Source organism: Xiphophorus couchianus, chromosome 4 (genome assembly GCF_001444195.1).
Source record: "Xiphophorus couchianus chromosome 4, X_couchianus-1.0, whole genome shotgun sequence".
Lineage (NCBI taxonomy): Eukaryota > Metazoa > Chordata > Actinopteri > Cyprinodontiformes > Poeciliidae > Xiphophorus > Xiphophorus couchianus.
The window spans coordinates 36245672-36272166 of NC_040231.1; the positions used below are offsets into that span (position 1 = coordinate 36245672).

At 40.0% G+C, this 26495-nt stretch overlaps 2 protein-coding genes and 1 long non-coding RNA gene across 3 annotated transcripts; 2 read left to right on the forward strand and 1 right to left on the reverse strand.

The window, feature by feature from the left end:
• LOC114142900 (uncharacterized) lies at positions 1-26495 on the forward strand. Its single transcript, XR_003595126.1, has 4 exons — positions 1-11; positions 10311-10317; positions 20703-20706; positions 25592-26495. It is a non-coding gene; the product is annotated as an uncharacterized LOC114142900 (long non-coding RNA).
• Positions 1028-6883, reverse strand: mesd (mesoderm development LRP chaperone). Its single transcript, XM_028014459.1, has 3 exons — positions 6703-6883; positions 5955-6187; positions 1028-1610 (listed from the first exon to the last, which is right to left on the reverse strand). Exons 1-3 carry the CDS (start codon positions 6856-6858, stop codon positions 1346-1348), a joined length of 654 nt encoding a protein of 217 aa, XP_027870260.1. The 5' UTR covers positions 6859-6883; the 3' UTR covers positions 1028-1345.
• Positions 12922-15929, forward strand: tlnrd1 (talin rod domain containing 1). The gene has a single exon (XM_028014458.1). It carries the CDS (start codon positions 14277-14279, stop codon positions 15339-15341), a length of 1065 nt encoding a protein of 354 aa, XP_027870259.1. The 5' UTR covers positions 12922-14276; the 3' UTR covers positions 15342-15929.

Sequence of the window (26495 nt, forward strand, 5' to 3'; positions counted from 1 at the left end):
TGCAGTGAAATGTAACGTAAAATGTGGTTTAAAAAGTTTTTAATGTGTTCAAGCTGCAAGACCAAAAATGATGATAATGCTCAAACATGTATTTTTCTCAGTGAACAACCCATAGAAGTTAAACTAAGATTCAAATGTTATTTAGATATCAGTTAGGTTCAGTCATAGATCTGCTACACTTTTACAAAAACTTAAAAGTGTTTTTGGCTCCGACTAAAAACAAGTTTTAATGATGGCAGATTTATTTCGGATTTATTTCAGTCTTTGTTACTATTGCCTCCTTTGTTACTATTGATATTGTTTCATGAAAGAAACAAAAGTTTCTTTCATGATTTCTGTGGGGAGGGACAATATGTCTGGACTCTCCGGGATTTCTGCCCATGCATGGATGTACAGCCAACAAATCTGCAGTAACTGTGTGACGCCATCATGACAATATGGAGCAGTCTCTTTGAGGAATGTTTCCAGTACCTTGTTGAATCTATGCCACGAAGAATGAAGGCAGTACTAGCAAGGTGTCCCTAATAAAGTGGCCGGTGAGTCTACGTCTTCTATGTCATCACTAGTCAGTTTTATCCTCACCATTGCTCCCTCTCCAATTTCAGATGTTCCGCTGCCCTTTATTCAGTCTGGCAGCCATTTCATGAGATGGAGGATCAACCATTTCAATGATCAAATCATGTCTTTTTTCTTTTACTTCCTATAATTTCTGTTTTCCATCCTCATTACTGTATTCTGTTGGCACACAGAAACATGCAAACGTTGCCACATCACCAGGCCAGCCATCATTTTGGCAGGAAGCATTTATACTGGACAAGGGTCAAAATCATTGGCCACCGGATTCTTCAAGAGATTTTGGGATTTTAGACATATCAAGGTCAGCCTGAGTCAGGAGACATCTTCTCAATTCTTAAAAATGTTATTTCCATTGTCTGAATATGTTTTTAAATAAAGAGAAATGCGTGTGGTCATTTATAATGAATCACTAAGAGCATAAAGAGTCACTGTATCAAAACTAAACAAGTACAACTGGTAATTGTGTGTATCCTTTATTGGTTTTCACTGATGACACTCGTTTAGCAAAAATCTCAACAGCATTTAAATGATTTAAATATTTATTGGCAATTACAAAATGTAAAAAAAAATAAATCAGTGAGTGATTTCTTTCAAGGTTAAAGATATCAAATACAATTCCCTACAGCCAACATCACTATGAGGACACAACTGCTTTTCTCGTCACGACTCTCATATATGGCCTTCAACATGTCTTTCGACATGTCTTGCATTTTTTCCAAGGTCAGAAGAAAATGGGAAGTGGCTCGTCAGCTTCCCATCTTGAATGCTATTAAAGCTCCTGCTTGAGATTGCTAGCATGATTTCCATTCACATCTGGCGTTTTGCTCTCTGTTTTTCTGCCTTTTTTCTTGATGTTGACTTCATTCTGCTGTGTTTCTTTCGCTTTGTCTTTTTTTGCCATGCTTCCTGGAAACACTTGTCCCTCCACCGTAACATCTGCACACCGCTGTTGAGCCACAAGGAAGTCTTTAACTTCCCAGGCCAAACTGCCGTCTCGCAGCATGAAGATTACTCTGTTTGAGCCCACTACAAACCTGGAAGAACAAACAGAAATAGTGGCATCACTAGTGTGATATGCTAGTGTCATATTGTAACATTGTACAATATGATCTCCTGCAATTCCTCCTTCAGATGGTAATTACAGCTCAAGGAAGAGGTGGAGGAGATCAATCTCTACACAAATTATCTGTCTTATATTGTCACAACATGGTGACAGTTTTAACAAATAAGTAAAATATTTTTAAAATAAAAATTACACAACTCAAGTAACATAACTTAACATAACGTAACTTAAGTTACTTAGTACACCGAAACAAGCATGAAGTTGCTATTCATCATGAGATATGTCAAAGATTAAATCATCAGTGACACTCAATGCATCCAAACCAGATGACAATGCTGACCATTCACCAAAAGGTCTAGAAGCTCTTCGTCACATGGAACTGTGCAATAAGTTTGGACTTTGGACATTACATTGTCCAAAGTCATGCAACTTAAATAATATTTTTGCAGGAGAAAATATTTTTCTCCTGCATATCAACAATAACTGTTGATTAGGGTTACAGTTGAGCAGTTTAACAATGTTTAACAACTGAAAGCAGAATATCAATTATTCACTTTAACAACAGAAGTCTGTATTGTCACACCTCTTCTTAATATTAAAAACATGGATCAACAGAAAAGGACATGGATTTTGAACTACCTGATGTATGAATAGAAAAAACAAAATGGGTGGTGTAGCATGTATGTGGACATGAATTATAAAGTGGTGGAAAAATTTCAGCTGTGGTAGACAAAGTGAATGAATGCTTTATAATTGAAATAAATAGGGAAAAACTATAAGCTACAGGACACCAGGTTCTAACCTGGAGGAACTAATGTGAAAAATTGGATTATATTTGTTGGTGGTGATTTTAATTTCAACTTATTAAATCCAAGCAAACATAAAATACAGAGAATTTTAATAACCCAAAATGTGTAATTTTAGGAAAGAAGCCTAAAGCAGGCTTATTTTATTTCCTATAATAAGCCGTATTTATATTGTTTAGTTGTGCAATGTACAGACAAAAACCAAAAAAATAAAATGAATAATTTCACATAAGAGTTCAGACTGATGAATGTATAGAGCAGTGTTTCTCAAACTTTTTCAAGTTGAGGATCACTTAACCCATTTAATCAACAGCTAACTTGAAATCCCCTCCAGCCCCCGGTAATACATATAATTCAGCCTGAAATAAAAAATGAGTCTCTTAACTCACATATTGTTATTTTCTTTGTCGTTCCGGTGCTGTGACTGGCCATGACAAATCCATGAACACGTCTACTTGGGCATTTTGAGTTATTTACATATTCTGAAAGTGAGTGTAAGCTTTTCAAACACATGAAAATAAAAAAAGGAGTTGGCCGGCCCAAGGCATAAGCAAACTAAGCAGCCGCTTAGGGCCCCAGGGTCACTAAGGGGCCCCTCAGCAGAGCTAATTACTATTTTTTTTTGTAATAATTTCCATGTCAAAAACACAATTGAAGAACACAATTTCACTATGAAGTGATTTGTTTTTACATTAATGAGATTATATTAATGCATGTAGAAATCATTATGTACTATTAAGTACATAAATATTTCCTACATTAAAAAAATGTTTGTTAGGACTTTCTGCGTGTTTATTCAGATCCTATCAATGAAGGAAAAACATATTAACCAAAAAATCTCCAGACCTTCAGTCCAGGGGCGGTTCTAGACGGGGGCCAACAGAGGAACCAAAGAAATTATACTAAATAAATATCTTTTGTTAATATTCAGTGGTGGATTTTTTTAACCTTCACATTTTTACTTTAACAATGAATTAAACATTATAGTACATTTAGCTGCTGTATGGAGATAGGATCACACTTTCCATCTGCTAGATCAGGATCTACAACCTCAAATCTCTGAAGATTTCTGAAGTGGCTCTTTGGTTCACTCAATATATCAAATAATGAAATATTGCTCTGTTTTTTTATTTTATTTTTTTAATCATTCTTCCGTTAGTGTCTCCATAAAAAAACACTAACTCCAATGGCCCCTGTGTAAATTTGGGCCAGAACCAGCTTTCAAAGAAATCAGTAAAGATCATTCTAGCTATATGTAGGCAGACTTGTATCATCAGCACCTTTATTTATTTGGCAATTTGCTATCTGCAAATTAAATTTCCCATTTTTTGCAATGGGCAATTTAAGTGGTATTGTAGTACTTAATTTAGTATTATTTTTGTGATATTTACTAATGGAAATTAATGGAAAGAGTACTTTGTAGTTGTTCAGTACAAAATGTTGTACGTGTTCCAAAGGTTGTGATAACGGAATATTTTCCATATTCGACCGTTTCTTTGTTTTTTAATGACCAAAAAATTTAAAGCCATCAATCATTTGACAGGTTATAATTCACACCCTTGAATGGTGCACATGCGCAGATATTATAGTTTTTACGCTTATCCTAGAGGCAACGGAAATCAATCAATAAGAAAAATCCTTTCTGAATTTCATCTCATTGACAGTGAACTAAATGAGTCTTTCTGACCAGTCTTTCTGACAGCATGTTGAGGATGGTTAGGAAGCACATTTCAAACCTTTGGTTGAAATGGCTCCTTTAATTCAAGTCTCCATTCTAGACCAGAGAAAACTAAAGAGAATGCAATGTTGAGCTAATCCATTTGTACTCTAACCAGAGGAGCTGGCAGTTTATCTTGAGGAAATAAATAAAGGTGCAGAAGTTAATTAGACCATAATATGTGCAGTCTAATTAACTGCACAACCAATGCGGACGCAGCTCCACCACTATGAAGAATTGAACTCAACTCATCCTGTGGATTTAACAAATGGAGCTGGAAACTAAAGAGGATAAAAAGCTAGCAGAGCTCAAATGGTTTGATTGGGATCAGTTTGGATCAGACAGATCCAACTGAATTAAATTAACGCAGATTTCTCTGCAGATGCAACCAGGAGGAATTTGTGAGGCTGTGTGTTCAGAGCCCAGCAGGAAGTGCTTTTAATTTAAGTAGAGTTGTTTAATTTCATTTACTATAACTTATTGGGGCCACAGTCAGTGGTTTTTGTCTCTATGGAGAAAAAGTTAGATGCCTTTATCTGCTTTATGTGCGACAGGATCTGGATTCACGGTTCAACTAGGTGAATATTAACAAAACCGCATAAAAATAACATTGGCTAAAATAGCCAATGTTACTATGGTTATAACTTGACAGGTAAAAATTGAACATGACCATTTTTTTAATGCTGTCTGTCAAAATGACAGAGCACAAAAAAGTCTAGTGCGACCTCTGATGTATGCAAAATATTTGGATAAATAATGGGTTAGTCTGATCCTGGTCCTTAGCCTTGTTAATTACTCTTGTTGCTCTTTTTAGAAGTTTGAAGTTTGATTAGTGACTGTTGTGTTGTTTTGTAATTAATTTCCCAAACCTCTCTGAGGTAAAACTAAGGAACAGTACAGAATGTTAGGGTTAGGCTGTTCCTGTGTCTGTGAGTAGAAAGGTGTTTGGTACTGAAACTCTGATAGACTCACTTCAAGAACTGTGAACTGAAATAGTAAAACCTCGACTCACAATGCCTACTTCTCCATAGATGGACAAACATTCTTGTTTAAAGAAAAAAGGCCAACAGCCACATAACATTCAGATAAAAATAATGGTAATGCAATTTCTAAGTATGATTTTCAAATAAGTTAATGACTAGTTGTTACTAGTCATTAACCTGAACTTGTACCTAGATAATAAACTGGTTTTAGGTTTATTAATCTTATGAATTTAGTAAAATGTTCTTCAAATGACTGGAAATGAGTAATTTTATTTTAATTCCTGGGGGGAACATGACCCAGATCCCACAGATCCAAAGCTTGTGTGTCATTAATGTTAGCAGATGTTGGCAGGTACGATGTAGTCTTGAAATTATGTTACAAACTGAAACAGAATTTTCAGTTTGAAACTGAAAATTATTATGTAAAGTAAAGTAAAATAACCAACTGGTAATTTTACTTTACGTGATTGATTTTACTTTTTAAGGGTATATATTTGAGTAAAATTAATATCGTTCTTTTATTCTATGAACTATTGACAACATGTCTCCGAAATTCCAAGCAAATATTTTGTGGTCTCTAAATTTTTTCTGTAGTTGTTAACAGTTTAAGTTGGACAAAACTATTTTATTTTGTATGTATATGAATGTATGTAAATAAACAATGAGAATTAGAAAAAAGTAGCAACGAATATCTTCTCCTGGGTCTTAGCCCTGCTGTGGGCTAAGCACCCTAAAGGTCAGATCCTAGAATTCCCTGTGGTTGAGTCTATGTAAAATTCTGACAAGAACAGAATTTATTGTGTGATTACCTCTGAACATCATAGTTGGCGTTGAAGAGGCTTCCCTGCCACAAGCCTGTGATCTCCTCAGTCTCCTTCTCACTGGGATTTCCAGACACAGTTGCAAAGACCATCAGAGTCCTGCCTTTCTTTGACATCTTAAGAAGGTCCTCTGGCTTGGAGGGATCCACCTTGGAGAAATCAACGGGTGGAGGAGACCGTCTGTGCTCAGGAAGGTCCCCTTCTTCAATATCGTCATCTTTCTGTATGACAGAGAGTCTATCTTTAACTGATGAATTAACCTAGTGGTCTGAATTATAAATTATTCTTTACTTTGCAATTTCCTCCTGTGCTGAGGATTTAAATTTAGTTCCATTAAACAAGCTTCAGGAGGTAACAATTTGTAGTGGCCAGTTGGCCCCACAGAGTACATAGACACTGGTTTTACTAAATTCGCTGATAGTGAAGAACTCTCTTCAATTCAAACAATTTCATGTATATAGTAACACCTCCCAACAAAGGGCTACTGTAGAACCCGTTCCCCCGAACATGTACATCCTGAAAACTCTAACTGCCACCACCATCAAATTCTTCACCTGCCGATAATGTTGTCTGACGGTGATGGGTGAAATAAACCCGCTGTTTCTGTTAGATTATTATTGATCACTATATTTTCTTTGAAAATCGTATCAAGCAACGGTTACTAAGGAAGTTTTATTAGTCCTGGATACATAACAAGCAGGCTAACATTTAAATGTAAACCAGGAAGTTCACAAACCTCCCACTGTTCCAGAAGCCGCGCCATATCTGCGTCATTGTAGTCTCGAATGTCCTTCTTTTTCTTAGGTTTACCTGTACTGTCTGTTGCTGAAATATATAGCAAACATGTACAGAGCAGAATAACTACAAATGCCAACTTGCAGAAAGACGCCATGTTTACAGATGGTGTGCTGTGATTGGTCACAAATCAACCGGTCACGAGCCAACAGGGGCGTGTCAGAGATGGCGCACAACCGGGGCTACAAGATTTCAAAATAAAGCTGACTTTGTGACTCTTATCAGTTTGTTCATAAAATAAGTTTGTTCATGTCATAGTAGAGAGAGACAGAGAGAAAGAAACAAAGAGAGAGAAAAAGAGAGTGAAACCACCTCAAAGATCTGTGTTTCCATCAAATCCAATCAAATCTCTCTAATACCTGGTGGCCAGTAACAACTTTTAATTGAGTTGATCTTGAATCCATTTTTATTGTTACTCCTCATGTGTTACAGTTACAGAGAAACACTTAAATTATGTCATTTAGATATTGACAAGGAAGAAAAAGCCTTGTCTGATCACTCATCAAAGTTCTTCAGTACCAAAGTTCAGTATGGTGTCCCTGCTTTTCCTCCAGTTTAGGTCACCTGTATCAAATTCCAGTCCAGGGTCAGTGTCCTGCAACTTTTAGATGTCTCTCTGCTTCAGTACACATGGCTCCAATATAAGCTCATTAGCAGAGTAATGTAGATATTGACTGCATGCTAATGAGGGAGTTTTGGCACTTTATGCACGTATGTAGGGCAAGGGACAAATCTAAAAGTTGCAGGACTCTGGCTGATGAGGACTGCAGTTTAAACCACTTCTTTAGATAGACAGTCCTCTATGTTCAGATTATGGATTGAACAGAACTCTGGGAAATATTCAAAGGTGAAAGATGAAGTAATAAAAAAATGAACAAAAGTCCTGATCTTCATGGGAGCATGCAGGTTTCTTTAAGAGACATGTTTGGGTGATGATGGTGCTGAACCATCCATCCATCATCTTATCCTACTGGGGTCATGAGTATGGGTATGGGTATGAGGTGCTGGTGCCTATCTCCAGCTGTCAATGGGCAAGACGCAGGGTCTCCCTGGACAGATTGCCAGTTCATTGCAGGGCAACACAGAGACAGACAGGATAAACAAATCATGCACACACACTCACACCTAAGCAGAATTTAGAGACCAGTCAACCTGGTCATGTTTTTTGACTGTTGCAGTACCCAGAGAGAACCCACACATGCACAGGGAGAATATGCTGAGACACCCCTGGCAGGGATTCAAACCCAGGATCTTCTTTCTGCAATCAACCAATCAATCAACAAAGTTTATTTGTATACCACATTTCAGCTACAAGAGTCTTTCTGACAGTGCTTTCAACTGCCCCACTGTGCAGCCTCCTCTGAACCACTCTTTCACAGTTCAAGCTTGATACATCCTGGCATTGTGATCTTGGAATATGCCCATGCCATCAGGGAAGAAAAAAAATCCATTGATGGAATAACCTGGTCATTCAGTATATTCTGGTAGTCAGCTGACCTCATTCTTTGAGCATATATTGTTGCTGAATCTAGACCTGACCAACTGCAACAACTCCAGATCAACACTGCCCCCTCAGGCTTGTACAGTAGGCACTCGGCATGATGAGTGCTTCACTTCACCTCCTCTCTTCTTACTGTGATGCTCCCATCACTGTGGAGCAGGGAAAACCTGGATTCATCAAACCACATGAACGAGACACAACCGGGAACAATCAAGGGGTAGACAGGACAAAAACCTAACTTAACACAGGGAAAAACCAAATCCTCACAGTACGGACGGATTCATTTTAATGTATACTCCCCTTGTTTGTTTGCATGTTGGTTTGTTTTATTTTTGTCAGTTTGTAATGTTTGTAATATTAGTCTGGCTGGCCTCGGTCTAACAGTGAAGGAGGATTCTCAGTCTCTCTGCCTCCATGTTAAGTCACTTGGCACCTGGTGAGGAGGAGGGGGGCGGATCTGTGCCCTCTATCAAAAATATATATTAAAATTTTTACATACACCTGTTTGTGAATAAAAACCTAGGCCTGATGTTGAAGTTAACAAAAAAGGTTCTATTTATTTTTTGTAATTGTCCTCGTAGTGGAAAGACCCTCCTCTCCCCTAAACACAGACATGCTTCGGCTGCAGAGAAAACTTCTACCTTTAATTTTATCAGGCTGCCCCGGTGCTGGACTAAATGCCCGGTTCCCTACAAGTCGGTCCAACCACTGTGGTCAGAACTTGATATCTTGACATAAAGATACTGTCACCACGACGCACCTCAGAGCCCCGGTACCGCCTGCTCACTGTTCGCTCTCTTAACAAAATAGCAGTTCTCACCGCTGCTGACGGGATCTGGGCTGGAGGTGAGCAACTGTGAATAGAAGTTACTGCAAAACCGCAATTGCTAAAGAAAGATCCAGCTAACAGCATTTGGAGCTCACAAAATATCACATAAGCATCAGCGGAAATACTTTACCAACCATTTGGACTGCAGCAACAACCAAACATGCCACCATTAAATGAATCAAGATGTTCCAAAAGCAGGGCAGATTGGCATAAGGGCTACCGGGGGATTCCAGGTAGATTTCAGCGCAAAGATGCGGCTCGCTGTTCATGCAGGGCCGGCCCAAGGTAATATGGGGCCTTAGACAGAATCATGATTTAACCCCCGCCAACCATCTCCTACTAAGAACATCAGCATCAAGAACAGTGTTTAAATGTAGATGAAGTCTGTGACAATTGGCTGAGTTTAAAATCAGTCACTGAATATTGGTTATTTGCTGTAATGTATTTGTGAGCAAGCCCAGCTCAAACACAAAGATTACATCATGTAGCCATGGTAACACAGTAATCAAACTATACAGATGATTCTTTACACTTTTACAAAGTAAACTTCCTAATTAAATCTAAAATGTACAATTTTTTAAAAATGTTTTTCTCTGCTGAATGCATTAAATATAATTTAATAACATTGTCATTCTCAATAACATGACTGTTACAGGTTTAGATGTATTGTCTGTTTTACAATTCAACCATTTCTAGGGGCCCCTTAATGTCTGGAGGCCCCAACAGCAGCTACTAAGTTTTCTTTGCTTTGATACATATGTCCTGCAATTCTAGATATCAGAGGTGCTAACATCAAAAATTATGTAGAGTTAACCCCTTTGAGCTTCTTTGATCTTTGAAGCAGTCTGCAGACAAGATATTATAGAGGCTAAACAGAAGTAGTAAGGCTTATTTATTAAAATAGCAGTAAATTTGCTTATTTAATAACATACTTCATAACCAGCAACCTTCTCTCTGATGGTCTGTTTAAAAACTACAGTCTCAGATCAACACAGCGCTCCAGCACTGTCAGCAGCAGAAACAGAAACATTATAACTAAACATCAGAAAACATAGACTAAATTTGCTTTGCATTGCTCCCACATAGTGACAATAGTATGATCCGACTAAATGTTAGATTTTTGACAATATTTGTTGTTGTTGCTATGTGTTTTAAGATGTTGTTCAACGTTGAGCCCCCGCCCTCCAAAGATCTCTGCACGGCCCTGTTGGTGACTGAGTTTTTTTGTCAGGCTTAAGTGACAAAAGTAGGAAAAAGCCTGATTCTCTTGGCCATTAAAGAAACAACACAAAATTGTGTAAAGAAGAACTCTACGCAAGACCTTGTTTATTTATTTTCCTTCTTTTAGCCGATTGAGCTGAAAGTTACAACCTTGACATGATTATATGAGCTGTTTTACCAAAAAATCGGACAGAAGCGCCGTAAAAATGAACGAACCCTCTCTGGCTGCGCGCTCCTGACACAGGGGAACAGATTTTTCCACAAGACCTCCCCTGCAAAATTCCTCTGGAGTCAAGGCTCACATAAGCCAACACTCAAAGTCAAATCTGAAGGTTCTGTTGTCAACCTATCTGACAAAAACAAGAATATAAAAAACAAAACCATGCAATGTAGTTTGATTATAAACACAAATATGTAAAGCCTGCAGTGTCAATTAGCTACTCGCCTAGACACACCAACTATCAGAACATTACTAATTGTGTGGCCCTGCATCAGCACATGCTAAATTATCAAAAACAATCAATTTAAAAAGTTTCCTCCAAACCTACCACAACTGTCAAATAATGGGACATGTGGGCCCAACACACACCTGGTCACACACACACACAAGAAATTGACACTTGGCCACAACCCTGATAGCTTCCCTTTTATGGAAGCTTAGATCATAAGGAGTTTGCAACACCTTGTGGTGCCACCATCAATGATTACAACTCCTCCTTTTGAATGCTGATAGGCCCCGGATGAAATTCATCCTGAGAAATCGAGCTCCCCGGGAGAAATCCCAGACAGAGCATTGAAGGGAGATGAGAATTGAGCAGAACTCAGCGTCATAATGGTCAGGCAAGTTTGTTGCCAAATGTGGAGTCAAACCACAAAGTTTCTAGCTGGTTGCTTATCAGCAGGTTGTGTTTTTCAGGATTTTACACAACGTGTGAGAAGCTGCTAAAAGCTTCTTGTGAAATTAATTTTAGGAATGGAAAGAGAAAAGATTGTTAACATTTAACTTAAAAAAAAAAACTAGAGAACTTTTAAAAATGCTTTAAATCAATTTTTAAATTTATTTTAACAAAAAAAGGCTCAATTTGCTGCTGTTTCAGTCTCGTGATGAAATAAAACATTGTGGCAAGAGTCGTTAACTTTTAGACAAAGTTAGCAATAAGATATTGGACATGTGACTATTCCAGAATTAAGTCAATTTAACCAAAAACATTTGGTTCCTATATATAAAGTAAACATACAAGATGTTATAAACCAGCAATATTCATGGCAACATTCCTGACGGACCGTTTTACTTCATTCAGAAAGAGTTTCTGACTCCGCTGCTGCTTCCTGCCTCTCAAACACTCTGAGCCGTTCAGAGGCAAAGGGGGGAGGAAGGAGCGCTGTGTTGGCCTTCCACACAGTGCTCCTCCAAAATAAAAGCAAGCTTTGCTTCATTCTGGGAGAGTATGTTAGACAGTCAAGGGGATCCTCAAAGTGTTATCTATATGGCCCAACAATGTTCAGTCTGAACCCAATCCAAACACAGCTTGTGTTGGACCCTTTCCTTTATGAAGTCAGGAAATGATGGAGGGATTGATCAAATCTGATAAATTTAGCATTTTGTCAGTGTTTAAAACTTACCCAATCTGCCATACAGGTGCACAAGGTGTTCCCCTGCGGACTGGCAGCTCAAGAGGGAACCATTCAAAAAGGAGATGTGGTTTTGTCCATTAATGGTCTAACACTGTGTGGTGTCAAACACATGGATGCCACTGCTATTTTACGTCAGACCCGTAGTCAAACTTTGGCTGTGGTAGTCATCTGCAAGAGAACTAACGAAGAGGAGAAAGATGGAGGAAACAGGATGGGAGAGGAAAGTGAGTCTCACTAAACTTATCTTCATCTCTGGGATTTAACTAGCTTTTATTCCAATTGTGTTTAAATGTTACTTTGTCACAGCAGTGGAACAGGAAACCCCACTGAGTGTTGATGTGGAGAAAGGTTCTGGTGGAATTGGCTTTCTTTTTAAAGCAACTTTCACATGAAAGTGAAAAGCACCATTCTAAGAATAGTCAAAAGCTTTCAAATCTAACCAACTGATCACTATTTTGCAAAGAAACATATACTGTGGCTCTGTGGGTCTTGTGATTGGAAGGTTGCAGGTTCGATTCCAGCTTCCTCCTGCCACATGTCGATGTGTCCCTGGGCAAGATACTAACCCCCTGTTGCCTATTCGTACCGCCTCGGTGTATAAATGTGTGTTTGTGAATGTAAGGTGCTTTCAGTGATCAAAATAATTGGAAAAGCGCTATATAAGTTCAGTTTATTTACAATTTCAGAAGTGTAGAACATGATAATTAATACATATTAATCTAAGCTTCCCCTGCGCCCTGAGAGACTCACGTTTTATTATTCTTTTTTAATCTTAGTATATTTTTTTATAGTCAGATCAACAGTAAGACTTTCAATTTCTAATTAAAAAAAATAGGCATTTTGAATTTTAAATGAGACCAAGAAAAAAGATGATTCAATATTCCTCCTCCGCCTCTTTTGAGTTCAGGCCAAAGTGTTGCACAGTTTCCTGCAGCTGTCTGGCCCGTCAGCTCTTATTTTTAAAAACACTAACTTCCGGTCTATTGCTAGGCTAGCGCCGCTGTTGACGACCAGAGGCTGAGCCACAGCGGCAGGCTTTAAACTACAAGTGCTTGTGAAGCCATCGAACATCCAACAGATGATCTTCGCCAAAGTCAGACAATAACGACTCACTGTCTTGTTGGAAAGTAAGATCAACGAGGAGGATTTTTTGTGTGCTTCGTTTGCTGAAACTTTGTCCGGACCAACAGCCTCTCAGCGGACCACACCCTCCCTGCTTCCTCATAGTAATGCAGCGGGAGCGCGCAGGATTACTTTGGATCTCTGGGAATAACACCGAACTTCCTTTTCGCATTTTTACGATGTTGTGGTTCTAGAACAGGTCATCTATGGACTGAAATAGCACCGAGTAGCATGGACAGCAGCAAGTCCCTGCAGAGGAAATGTGGGGCTGCACCGGGTCCAGGCTCAAACTGGAAGGAGCGCAGAGTAACTGACGGATGATGCCGAAGCATCCGGAGCAGCCGATAGCTTCGAACCCAGGGCTCAGTTTGAGAAGGAAGAGGTTAAAAACAGACTGAAAGAGTTTTTTTTGTTGTTGTTGTTGTTGTTTGTTGCCCTCTTCTCGTTGGAACTGCTAAAACAATGGTGCTGGAGAGCGAGCCCAAAGTCCCCGCTGTCCTGAAGAGCCGCACGGAGGGAGCCCGGATCGGAACCAGCATGAACAGGTCACTCTCTCTGTGGACAAGTTTGCGATCCAGTTACAAGCCTCATGTTGGAGCAAAATGCTTGTAACTTAGAAACACTGCAAAAGACTGTTAGCTAATGTTGAGCTGTGCTTTGTGAGAGTTCTGTAGCTAAAGGAGAGGAGAAAACATGTGGAACTGCAGTGTGTGTGTTCTGGAGATAGGGAGGAAACTGTGTGATTTTTATTCCACCAGAACCTGCGACTACACTTCTGATAATAACAGATAGTTTTGTTTGGGGCATTTAATTAGAAGCAAGTTTCAAGTTAAGTGTGTAGAGAAGTTTCACTGAGAAGTGCTAGAGACCCTGTTCTGTTAATACACTTGTTACTGTTATTATCATTATTTTACAATCAATATCCCAGGCACTCAGCTGGGAATAAGCCATATCAAATGAAAAGGTTTGATCCTAAATCATCTTAATATCCAGTGCAGTAATTGCGTAGATGTCTTTACACTCAGCTCACAGTCCTGAGGAGAAAACTTTATCTACAAATGCTGAGCTGTACATGAAGGAACTTCAAGGAAGACTGTTTGACAAGTTTGTAAAAAAAAAAAAACCCCAAAGAAAATAAAAGAGCATTTAACCTGAAAAATGCAGCAGTAGAAAGCTTGAAATAAGCAAAGCTTTCACCTTCATCATTATGGCTAGCAGCGGCTCTGGCAGATCCACTTGTGAGGGATCAAGCAGCCCACTGAGTGGCAGTGTGCAGCAGAGGAAGCGGCTCTCCTTCATCTGTGATGCATGTAAGGCCAAAGTGCAGATGGTGGCTGACCTGCTGTTGCTGTCCAGTGAGACCCGGCCGGTCCTGACCTCTGAAGGTGTTGCACTGGCTGACACCTTTGACCAGTGCCGTGACACAGTCATTGCCAGAACTAAAGAGCTCTCCATTCTCACCCACGACATCCAGTGCCAGCTTAACATGGGTCGCTTTACAGAGGTGGGGGACCGTCTCCTGGAGATGGCCGACTTGGTGGTTTCTCTGACTGAGTGCTCGACGCATGCTGCCTACCTGGCAGCTGTGGAGAACCCTGGCTCACAGCCCTGTCTGCCAGGTTTAGTTGATCGCTACAAGGTGACACGCTGCCGACATGAGGTGGAACAGAGTTGCAGCATCCTCCGAGTTTCTCCCCTGGCAGATCTCACCCCTCAGGTTCTTCTTGAGCTTTCCCAAAACATCTCCACCAATCTCAAGACTCTGACGGATATCTCATTGCTAGCCAGTGAGAGATCCAGGGACCGCTTTGCTAAAGAGCAGTTCAAGTTGAGTGTGAAGAGCATAAGCACAAGTGGCACTGCCTTCCTGGCCTGCATTAAAGAAGTTAAGACCCAGCCCAGTGAGCTGACCAGAAATCGATGCATCTTTTTTAGTGCTGCTCTGGTCCAGGCGGTCAGCGCCTTGGTTGGGTTTGCCACAGAGCCTCAGTTCCTGGGAAGAGCTGCAAGTGTCTCAGCCGAAGGAAAGGGGGTACAAACTGCAGTGTTGGGGGGGGCCATGAGTGTGGTCTCAGCCTGCGTCCTCCTCACTCAGGGCCTGCGAGACGTCGCTCAGCATCTTGAGAGCAGCTCCAAAATGGCAGACTACCGAGAGCGTCTGCGTAACTCAGCATGTGCCGTGTCTGACGGCTGCACTCTGCTCACTCAAGCACTAAGAGAACGATCTTCTCCCAGGGCTCTGCCACCAGTAAACTCTCATTCTGTGAATTAGTTCAGGTAATGGCTGCTTGCCCTCTCGCCTCCTTTTTGTTTTGTGACCCAGCAAAGAGGCTCACCTGGATCACCCCTGTTCCAATGTTTCCACCATCGGATTTGGAGCAGCCTTATCGGGGTGTGTTTGCATGTGTAGGTGAGATTGGTGGGTGGCTCAAGTGTGTTTGAGTGTACCAAGTCACTGAAACAACCACTACAGGGTTTGTGCTGTGCTGGATGTGGCTTGAACCTTGTCAACGTGACCTCCGTGATCCAGGGTCAGCTGACCACTCACCCCCAGCCAACGGACCGCAGCTTCAGACTGGAAATTTTACCTCAGTGAAGACAAAAGCTGGAGTGATGGATGTAGCCTCACTCGCTTCTGGACATATTTGGCTATATGTTCTGCATCAGATTGGAGGAAATGTTTCAGTGCTTGTATTTTTTTAAACAAGTGTGAATCTAAAATTGTCAAAAAGCTGCTGTGAGTGTGTGCTGTAGGTTTTACACTATTTACCAGACTTCCTATAGTATTTTGAAGTGTTTTGACCTTGCATGTAATGGAGTATTTATTTCAGCTAATAAAACAGTTGTTTTTGACAACCTATTTTTGGTTAATAGTATTTGACTAAACATTTTTCAGAGGGAGAGAGAGAGAAACAGAGACAGGATTATTTTTTAAAAAAAACCATGAGCATAAAGCATGAAATATAGACTTCATCCAATAATTTAAAGAGACTTTAAATATGACAATCTTTAAAGCCCTTTTTAAGGTGTGTACCTTAGTTAAAGGTTTTTATGTATGAGTTTAAATTAGTTCATGGAATAAATTGTAGCAGTTTTGACTTTTGCTAATAATTCCAATAAGACCAGCACAAGACAGCTTCTTTTACTTAAAAAAAATCAAATGGGAGGTTTTTTTTTAAAATTACAACAGAAATTTTCCTACAGTAGATATTTGCCAGAACTTACGAGTCTTCTCCTTTTCCAAAGGTCAGATAACATTTGTGGCTCTAAATGAGTTTTGTTAAGCTGGACTTAGAACAAAAATGTCTCTTTGGATTGTAAAGGTTGTAGCACCTGGCCTAGTTTTTACTGGGTGATTGTTGATTTGCTCCCATTTACTAAACTGATCCAAAGAGCTTCAGAATAAAGAGAGCAGTTTCAGTCAAATTCACAACAATAGCAAAAAGCATATTCATAAATAAAAAATTGAAACAGTAGTGATAAATAAATAAGGTACCCAGTTTTATATACTTAAATTATATTCTGCATGCTGGAAACAAGGATGTAAAAATCTATGGTGTAGGTAATAGAAGCTGAGCTCAGATCGTAGATGAATGATTTTGAAACATTGTAGCTGAGATGTTGGAACTGGAAACAATATCATTGTGACTTGTCTATGATTCAGCGAGAATGACAGAACATCATAAATGACACACAGATAATGTTTTTTATTTGAAATTTTAAAAATGGCCATTTAGAATCATTAATCTGAATAACTAATGAATAGATGAAAATATTCATTGGAAAGAGTGAAATAAAATAAAGCAGAACCCACATTTACCATCACAAACCAGTGTTTCCCCTACCATTATCCAGGTGGGGGCCCCACGATGAACAATGAGAGTATCAGCAGGAGTAACTGTTATTTCTGTTACTAAAACAAAGTACCTATTCTGCAAACATTGCAGTTTCCTGGTGGATCGCCAATATTTAAAAAGCCTGATTTGCTTCTGTACTAAATATAGCAACAAAGTTGCAAAGTTGACAACAGTTGTGAAATGTAGTCCTCTCAGACCTTTGCAGTGGTAAAAAAGATCGGTTGATGAGATGGACTGTAACTATCGACCGATCGTCGATCACCCAAAGTTAAAGAAACAAGCCCATCAGTCTGCGTACCCCACCCACCTGCCCCAAAGGCCAAGTCCTGACAGAGACACAGCAAACCCTTTACCTATCTTTATATTTAGTTTGATGCATTATTTGAGGTGGGCCACTATTGTACCTAAAAATCTAATCACAGATGACCTGCATTTGATCCAGAATACTGCTCACTGTATTAAAATTTCCCAGTATAAAATTCCTACTCACAAACAGTTTAGATGGTGGTTGATGGTAAAGATGTTCTAAGTAAGGAATATTTTTATTTATAACATTTGGTTATATTCTACTTAGTTTATCCAGATGCACATTTTCAAATGAGTATTCCAGTTAAATAGGTTTTGTACTCTGCTTTCAATGCAGTCTGATAAAGTTTATCTTGCCTGAAGTGGTTGGATATTAACAACAGAAGAAATACTGTAGCATTAGCCCATAAATATTTTCTATAATGCAGACATTATTCGTATGCAATGAAATTTCGTACTGTATACACTCTGTGCATGCAAAATGACAATAAAGTCAGTCTAAGTCTAAGTCTATTAAGAGGAAACTGAAAATAGATAAATAAAGAGGACAAAAATGAAACAAAGAGGGTCATTATGTTACCCACATGGATATGCATTGGTTGCTGTTGGATACCACAGAACCCAACAGCATTGGACGTTTCCTGAATTATAGTGTGAAGTAAAATGTGAACAAAAGTGTGGATGAGTCAAGTTGAGGTTCATTTAGAGACTCCCGATTAATGACTGTGGATGAGACAAGGCTGCATCTCAGTGGGCCATGACTGGACTATCTTAAAATGAAAGAATGACACATGTGAGTGATGAAATTAGAGGCAGATACAGTGCCTATATTAAAGCATGGTGTGATTTGGCACTATATAAATAAACTGAATTGAATGTTGGAAAATACACATTCTCTGAAGAAAAACTTGTTTTGCAGATGGAAACACATTATTTATGCTGCAGTCACTTTATGTTCCAAGCCTTCCACAGGCCTGTTGCCAAGAAATGTCTCAACAGTCTGGATGGACATGGACTGTCAGTGGAGTTGGTGTGTTTGTTCATTGTTTGGTGTCTGCAGAGTCTGCATCCATACCTCTGCTGAGATATGGATGTTATTGAAAATATAACTTTTCAGTAACATTTTGAAAAGTAAAATGCAACTAAAGAACTCAGTGTTCTTTAGTCCTAATGCTGTAATGGTAGCCAGAAATACTGATGAACCAGTGAATGGACCTTCTGTATACATGGTATACTTATTATCATCATTAGAGTCTTCATCCCCTGTCAGAAGAACAAACTGTATTATATAAAAACTTCAAATTAGAATAGATTTTTTTTACAAGATCCAGGTTTGAAAATCTTTTTTTTTTTTTTTTAAAAAAGACATTTATAAAGTTGCAACTGAAAAAAATATGTTTAGCTGTCTCAATATTTCAGTCACAAAACTCATAGGAATTGGTACTTATATTGAATTTATTTTGCAGAAAGATAAACTTAAATAATTTTTAAACAAATTTCTTTTATTTTTTGTGAGAGTGGAGAAGAAAGATATTTGGCTAAAGATACTCTTTAGCGATATCATTTTTAAACAAATGGGTATCAGGGTGGAGGAGAAGAACATTGATGTCAGAGTGTTCCTTATGAATTTCTCTTTTTTTGTCTATAAAATCACAGTCATTTATAATCAAAGATGTTTCCTTTGCCGTACTGTTGCAGTTTAGGTACGGTCCACATTAACAAAACACTTTCAAAGTCACATCAAAGTCACTTTGCTACTACAATGATATGTCATTTTCCTTCTTTGTTGTTTCAAAAATCTTCAGACAGACGTGATTAGAAAAAATGTGATGTTTGGTGTAACATTCTGAAATGCTAGAAGGAGAATGACGCCGTCTCACTGTTCTGTCTTCAGCCAAACGTATAAATAATGCAGCTAGTGTTGGTTTGCTTCTCTCAGGTTTCTTCTACTTACACGAAAACTAATATAACATAGCAAAACAACTTGTTTTCATTATAATATTAAATAAAATGTAAAAAATAACTTAAACTGCAGATCTTTAAACCAATGTTGGCTATCCTCACCTCAAGCTTCACATGTTTAACTTTTCACTTTAAGCTTAGGTTTTTATCTGCCTGCAACTGCATGACCTCAATCTGACCAACAACATTCTTCTCAACCTGTTGAGCTATTATTGTATCTTAATTTGATTTATTGTCTTTCTGTCTCCTCCTCCTCCTCCTCCTCCTCCAGCTAGCCCATTCAGAGGTGATCTCAGAATGAGCTGCAGTCTCCTTCTGAAATGTGGTGACATATGAGAACAAGGTTGCATTAATGTGTGTAGGATTGGAGCCATACCTGTTTGCATCAGCTGCACATCACTGTCCAACTCATACATCTTTACTTCAACTGCTGCAAGTTTTTTTCTCAACATGACTTCAAGGCTATTTATCTCCATACTTTAATAAGACCATACTTGTACAATGAACATCACAAAATGTCGAGTAGTAAAACACACATGAGCTGAGAATTTAGCTGACACTTTGTTGCTCTGTGCTGATTTTATGAATAAAGTACACAATGAACAGTATAAAATGCACATTAAGTAATTACACTAGTAAGGCTGCTAAGTAACTTTGTGTGTGCATAGATGTTTGTGGTCTTGAAGGCACAAATATTTACCTAACCCTAACCCTACCCAACTCTCCAGTCGATTCAGTAATATGTCATGGTCAACAGTGTCAAAAGCTGCACTGAGGTCCAACAGAACCAGCACTGTGGTTCTCCCACAGTCCGTATTTATATGGATGTCATTGAACACTTTTACGAGGGCGGTCTCTGTGCTGTGGTGAGCATGAAAACCAGACTGGAAGGAGTCAAAGAGGTTGGTTATAGTTAGAAAGCTAGTTAATTGTTTACACACAGCTTTTTCAATAACTTTGCTGATGAATGGGAGGTTGGAGATCAGCCAGTAATTCTGCATTAGTGATTTGTCCAGACTGTTCTTTTTTATAAGTGGTTTGATTACTGCTGTTTTCAAAGCCTGGGGGAAAACGCCTGATGAGAGCAATGAGTTACTATTTGGATCAGATCAGAAACAATAACAGGCAGGACTTTCTTAAAGAAATGTGAGGGTAAAACATCCAGACAGCAGGAACTGGAGCTTAGTTGACTTATAATTTCCTGTAGGGTTTTATAATTAAGTAGTTGAAATTGGGTCATTTTTCCTGTATTTGTTTTGTTTGGGCACAGCATTGGTACTGATTTTATAGTGGATGTACAGATTAATCCTCTGATTTTTTGAAATTTCTCTGAAAAGAAGCTGGAAAACTGGTTGCAGGCGGCAATACATTGGAATTCAGGCGGTAACGTCACAGAAGGGTTTGTGATTCTGTCAACTGTTGCAAATAAAGCTCGAGCATTGTTAATGTTTTTGTTTATGACATCTGCAAAGAAAGCCTCTCTTGCATGTTTTAGTGTTAAATGATAGTTACGTAGTTTTTCTTTATAGTGTCGTGATCTGTGTTTTCTGTGTGTTAATTTCGAGTTTCCTGTGTCTCTGTGTCTCCGTGTTGTCCTGTTCTCCCCTTGATTAGTTCCCAGGTGTTTCTTGTTCTTGTTCTTTGTCCGCTCCTCGTCTAATGTGCGTTCGTGTTGTTCCGTTGTCCCTTAATTTTTACTGTTGCTACCGGCGTCGAGCCCTGGTTTCCGCTCGGCCGTGCTGCCCGTTATTTTGGACTGTGTTTTGCTGGACATTCACCATTAAAATCATTCATTTATCACATCCTGGGTCTATAGCGTAGACCACCTACACCACCTCAACACCCGCAGTTCATGACAGAAGGACCCGACCAGACCGAACGGTGAGGTATGCTATTTTTTCGACATGGACCCAGAGTAGTTACAAGAACTCATGGAAACTATCAGCGAGTATGAGGAGGCAATGGCCAAACCGTAAGCTGCTCGCCGACGCCTCGGTTTCGCCATCCACTTGGGACTGTTGCTGGACTTCTGGGTTCCACGCTTTCCGCACCAGGGGTTGGTGGAATTGCAGAGGGAGGCAGAGTGGGAGCGTGAGGCAGCTCTAGCTGTCATGGCTGGCGACCCTCTGGCTCCCAAGCCGAACATTCCCTCCATCCGCTCCACCAGCCCAGCTCCAGCGTCTCCGGGACCAGCGCAATGTCCAGTCTCCACCGCAGCAGTTTCTCCGCCCCTCGCCGCCACCGCTGCTCCGGATCTTCCGCCTCTCTTCGCTGCGCCCGAATCTGCCGGCGCTCCTGCCGGTGCTCCTGAGCCCCACGCCCACGCTCCAGAGACTGCTCCAGCCACGGTCCCCATGGTGATGGGGTTCCAGGCGGCCTGCCTGGCTCCAGGCCGACAGGCGGCGCGGGTAGTGGGTTTTCCTGCCCCAGTTAGTGGCCCCACCTGATACCCCGACTTTCTGCATTTCTCCCGAGACCCCGACTCTCTGTGCTCCTCGCCGCCTCAGGGCGGCACCAGAGACTCTTCGTCGCCGCCTCTGGGCGTTCCCCGGGACTCGTCGTCGCCGCCTCTGGGCGGCCCCCGGAACTCGTTGTCGCCACCTCCAGCGCCGCGGGCGACCGCCGGACAACCTCCTTGGTTCCCGCCTCTATTTGGTTTTGGACTCTTGGCCTTTCCTGTGCCTCCGCCCTCTCCGTTGGGTAGTTTTTTGTTGTTACTGGACTCTGGCCCCCCGTCCAGCGCCCCTCCGCCCACACTTGTGTTTTTTTTGTTTTTTGGGCGTCTGGTAGCCGCACTTGAGGGGGGGGTACTATCGTGTTCTGTGTTTTCTGTGTGTTAATTTCGAGTTTTCGATGTCTCTGTGTCTCCGTGTTGTCCTGGATTAGTTCCCAGGTGTTTCTTGTTCCCTGATTACCCCCAGTGTATTTAGTGTCACCTGTTCTTTGTCTTTGTCGGGTCCTCGTCTAATGTGCGTTCGTGTTGTTCCGTTGTCCCTTCATTTTTACGGTTGCTACCGGCATCAAGCCCTGGTTTCCGCTCGGCCGTGCTGCCCGTTATTTTGGACTGTGAAAATAATTGCTGGACATTCACCATTAAAATCATTAATTTATCACATCCTGGGTCTACAGCATCTGCCTCACCACCTCATCACCCGCAATTCATGACATATACATGTCATAATGAACGTGAAGTTGAGTTTTACACCGTTTTTGTTCTGCCCTATGGCAGAGTTGTCTTGCAGATCTAACTGTTTGTGCATTTCTCCATGGAGATTTCTTCCTACCAGACACAACCTTCATTTTAATTGGGGCAACGGAATCAATTATATCTGAAACTTTAGACTGAAAATCATTTACCAACTTATCTATGCCATTACAGCTTAAAGGTGAGGAAGAAGAGTAGATTTGATTAAAAGTTTCTGCTGTGTTTTCAGTGAGAGAACGTTTTGTGATGGTTGCTGTTTATCCAAGTGGGTTAAAGGATATAGAACTTTCAAAGATAACAGAAAGTGATCCGACAGGGTGACATCAGTTACAGAGAGATTGGAAATATTCACACCATTACTGATAACCAGGTCCAGTGTGTGTCCTTTAGTGTGTGTTGCTTGTTTGACATGTTGTGTTAGACCAAAAGTCTCTAAAATATTAACGAGCTTTTTTGCCCCTCTGTTTTGGAGGTTGTCAACATGGATGTTGAAATCACCGACAATTATTAAACAATCATGTGTGTACAGTAATGTGTGACTGCTGCTGTAATGCTGTTCCCTTTGGCAAAGAATGACAGGCAGTCCCCCCGGCCCTATCAGGGCCCTATCAAAGCTCTTCTGTATCAACACATACGCCATCTGATCTATAAATTCCGTCACAACTCTCACACAGACAAATACAAGTCTAATCCCCATTCATTCATTCATTCATTCATTCATTCATTGTCATTCATTCAGCCTAGTGTTAGTTCATACTCATACATACATTTTCGATCTATCATTCAGAATAATATGTCTGTATGCTTTGTGTGTGCGTGTGTGTGATATTTTAGTAGTGTATATGTGCAATTTTAGTGTTTTGTTCTCACACAGACAAATGCATGTCTAATCCCCATTAAATCTACTTTATGAAAGATTTAAACAAATAAACAAATCTGGTCAATTACTCATTTACTGGATGGAAATGGTGATATTTTCAGTTTGGAGGAATTTAACAGGAAGTATGGAACTGATTGTTCACTAACAAATTATAAGAAAGTTTTATATAGTATCCCTAATGTCCTCATACTGTCAGTTAAAAACAATTTACATAATTTCTCTATCTCAAGACTCCATAAGATTCAAGTTGAGTATATGGACATTAGAGATAATAAATGCAGCAACGGGTTTTTGAATCAGTATTCTATAAATAATATGTACGCAAGAAGAATGAAAAGGACAGTTCTTTTACAAGATTTTAACAAATCTATGATAGTCAAAATGAGGACAAACTGATCCTAAATATAAAGAATTACATTTTAAAATAATAAATAACATATATCCTTCAAAGGACTTAAGAGAGAGCTTTAATTTTAATGTTGAGAATTGTGGTTTTTGTACAACTCAAATGGAAACAACTAAACATTTGTTTTACGAATGTAAAGAAGTATTAATCTTATGAGATCAACTTCGTAACTTTCTGTCTTCTAAAGCAATAAATGTGGATTTTATTTCTTTACAAAACATTCAGTTTGGTTTATCTATCAAAGAAAAAATTTTTGAATTGTTAGTCAATGTTCTAATTATTGTAACAAAATATTATATCCATAAATGTCACTATGCAAAATGCTCAATCTCAATCTTTGCTCTCAAAAATGAATTTTCCTTTTTTAAAAGATGTCTGAGAAAGGTTTAGAATTTAAACGCAATAAAAATGTAGGAGTTAACGGAAGATTTTCAGTTAGTAGCCCCCTCTTATAAATTTAATTTAACATTATTAGGCCCGAGCAGCAAAGCGCTGCGAAGGCCTATTGTATCTGTACTGTTTCTTATTAATATGATTCTGCCCCCCCAAAGAGGCGCCTTTTTGGGGGCTTTATCATATTCAAAAACTCACCAGACTTGGCGGTCGCGACTAGAAAATTTAAAAATTTTGAATTTTAAGGTTGTCACAAAAATCGCAAAAACAATTGCTCAACGGCGCCAACTAGCAATTTTCTGTTGACACAATGGTATGAACGTACTTCATCGTAGAGACATGAAATTTGGTACACTTGTAGAGCTCACCAAAAGACTCAGAACTTACATTTAATGTTATAAGCCAACTATCACAGGAAGTCGGCCATTTTGGATTGAAGGTCCCATTTTGACACCGATTTTGACGTTTACAGCCTACGTATTTGATCGAACTCCTCCTAGGGATTTTGATTGATCGGCTTCAAACTTGGTCAGTCTGATCATAAGGCATGTTTGATTTAAAGTTATCAAATTGGTGAGTTTTGGAGCATGTTGAAGGGGGGTTACCAGGGGTCAAAGTTCACCTACTCGCCATGAAACACGAAACTCTTATATTTCCTATACAAAAACACATAGAGGGACCAAACTTTCAGTGATTGATCGTCATCGGGTGTCCTAAAATACCCTGTGGTGAAATGATGACATCACTTAAGCCACGCCCCCTGAGAACAGGAAGTGTCATGTTTTACTGTGAACGGTCGCTATCTTAGCCCTTTGACCTAATCAACATGAAACTGTGTCCAGAGACAGAAGACATGTTGGTGTGTTGAGGATTCCAACCCCGACCGGCTTTGACATAGCAGCTGGGCGTGGCGGCGTGGCGAAGTGACCTGTAACGCCGTTGCCATACGTTTGGCTCTGAATTCCACAATTTCAGGCTCAGCTGCTCCAAACTCATGGATCCTTATCCACCCACCGACAGGAATTCATAACAAAATTTGGTGGGCCTGGCCTAATTTCTCTATAGCACCCCCTAGGAGATTTTAAATGATCAGCCCCAAGCCATGCTTTAACCTAGAATTATCAACCTTGGTACACATGTGTATCTTGTCAGGACGTACAAAAAAGTCTCTTAGAGCCATGGTCGAAACCCAACAGGAAGTCGGCCATTTTGCATTGAAGTTCAGATTTTGACCGTGATTTTGACGTTTACAGCTTTCGTATTTGATCGAACTCCTCCTAGGGATTTTGATTGATCAGCTTCAAACTCGGTCAGTTTGATCATAAGGCATGGCCAATTTAAAGTTATCAAAACGGTGACTGTATGAGCATGCTGAAGGGGGGTTACCAGGGGTCAAAGTTCACCTAACCCCCTGTTATATATCCTGCACAGAAACACACAGAGATACCAAACCTTCAGTTATTGATCATCATCGGGTGTCCTACAATATCCAATGGTCAATTGACGATATCAGTTAGGCCACGCCCCCTGAGAACAGGAAGTGTCATGTTTTCCTATGAACGGTTGCTATCTTACCCCTTTGACCTAATCAACATGAAACTGTGTCCAGAGACAGAAGACATGTTGGTGTGTTGTGGATTCAAGCCCTGACCAGCTTTGACATAGCAGGTGGGTGTGGCGGTGTGGCGAAGTGACCTGTAACGCCATTGGTATACGTTTGCCTCTACATTCCACATGTTTTGACCGAGCTGCACCAAACTTGGCCTGAGTGATCCTGGTGTGATGCCTGACAATCCTATGTCATCATATTATGACGTCATCTAAGCCCCACCCCCTCAGAATAGGAAGTGCTATTTTTTTCCTTGGAAAGTTCCATCTATGGCTCGCTTGACCTAATCAAGGTGATTCTGTGTTGGATGACAGATAGGAAGTTGGTCTCACTTGCTTTAAAGTGCCAAGAGTTTTCAATGGCGGCAACGCTGTTGGTATACGTTTGCCTCTAGATCCCACATTTTTTGACCAAGCTGCACCAAAATTGGCCTGAGTGTTCCTGGTGGGATGCCTGACAATCCTATGTCATCATATTATGACGTGATCTAAGCCCCGCCCCCTCAGAACGAATGAGAGAGATCTTCTGTGTAATTAAACATTAAACAGTCCATGTTCATCATTTGTAGGGCAATGCTGCCCTCTGGTGTCAAATTACTGAAATAATGAAACTATTTCAGTAATTCGGCACCAGAGGGCAGCATTGCCCTACGGAATGACAGAGTTCAATTTTGTAATGAAGAGGAAAAAATTAAAAATTTGTATTTCTAACACAAAAACTCACAGAGACACCAAACTTTCAGTTATTGATCATCATCAGGTGTCCAATAATATCCAACGGTCAAATGATGACATCACTTAGGCCACGC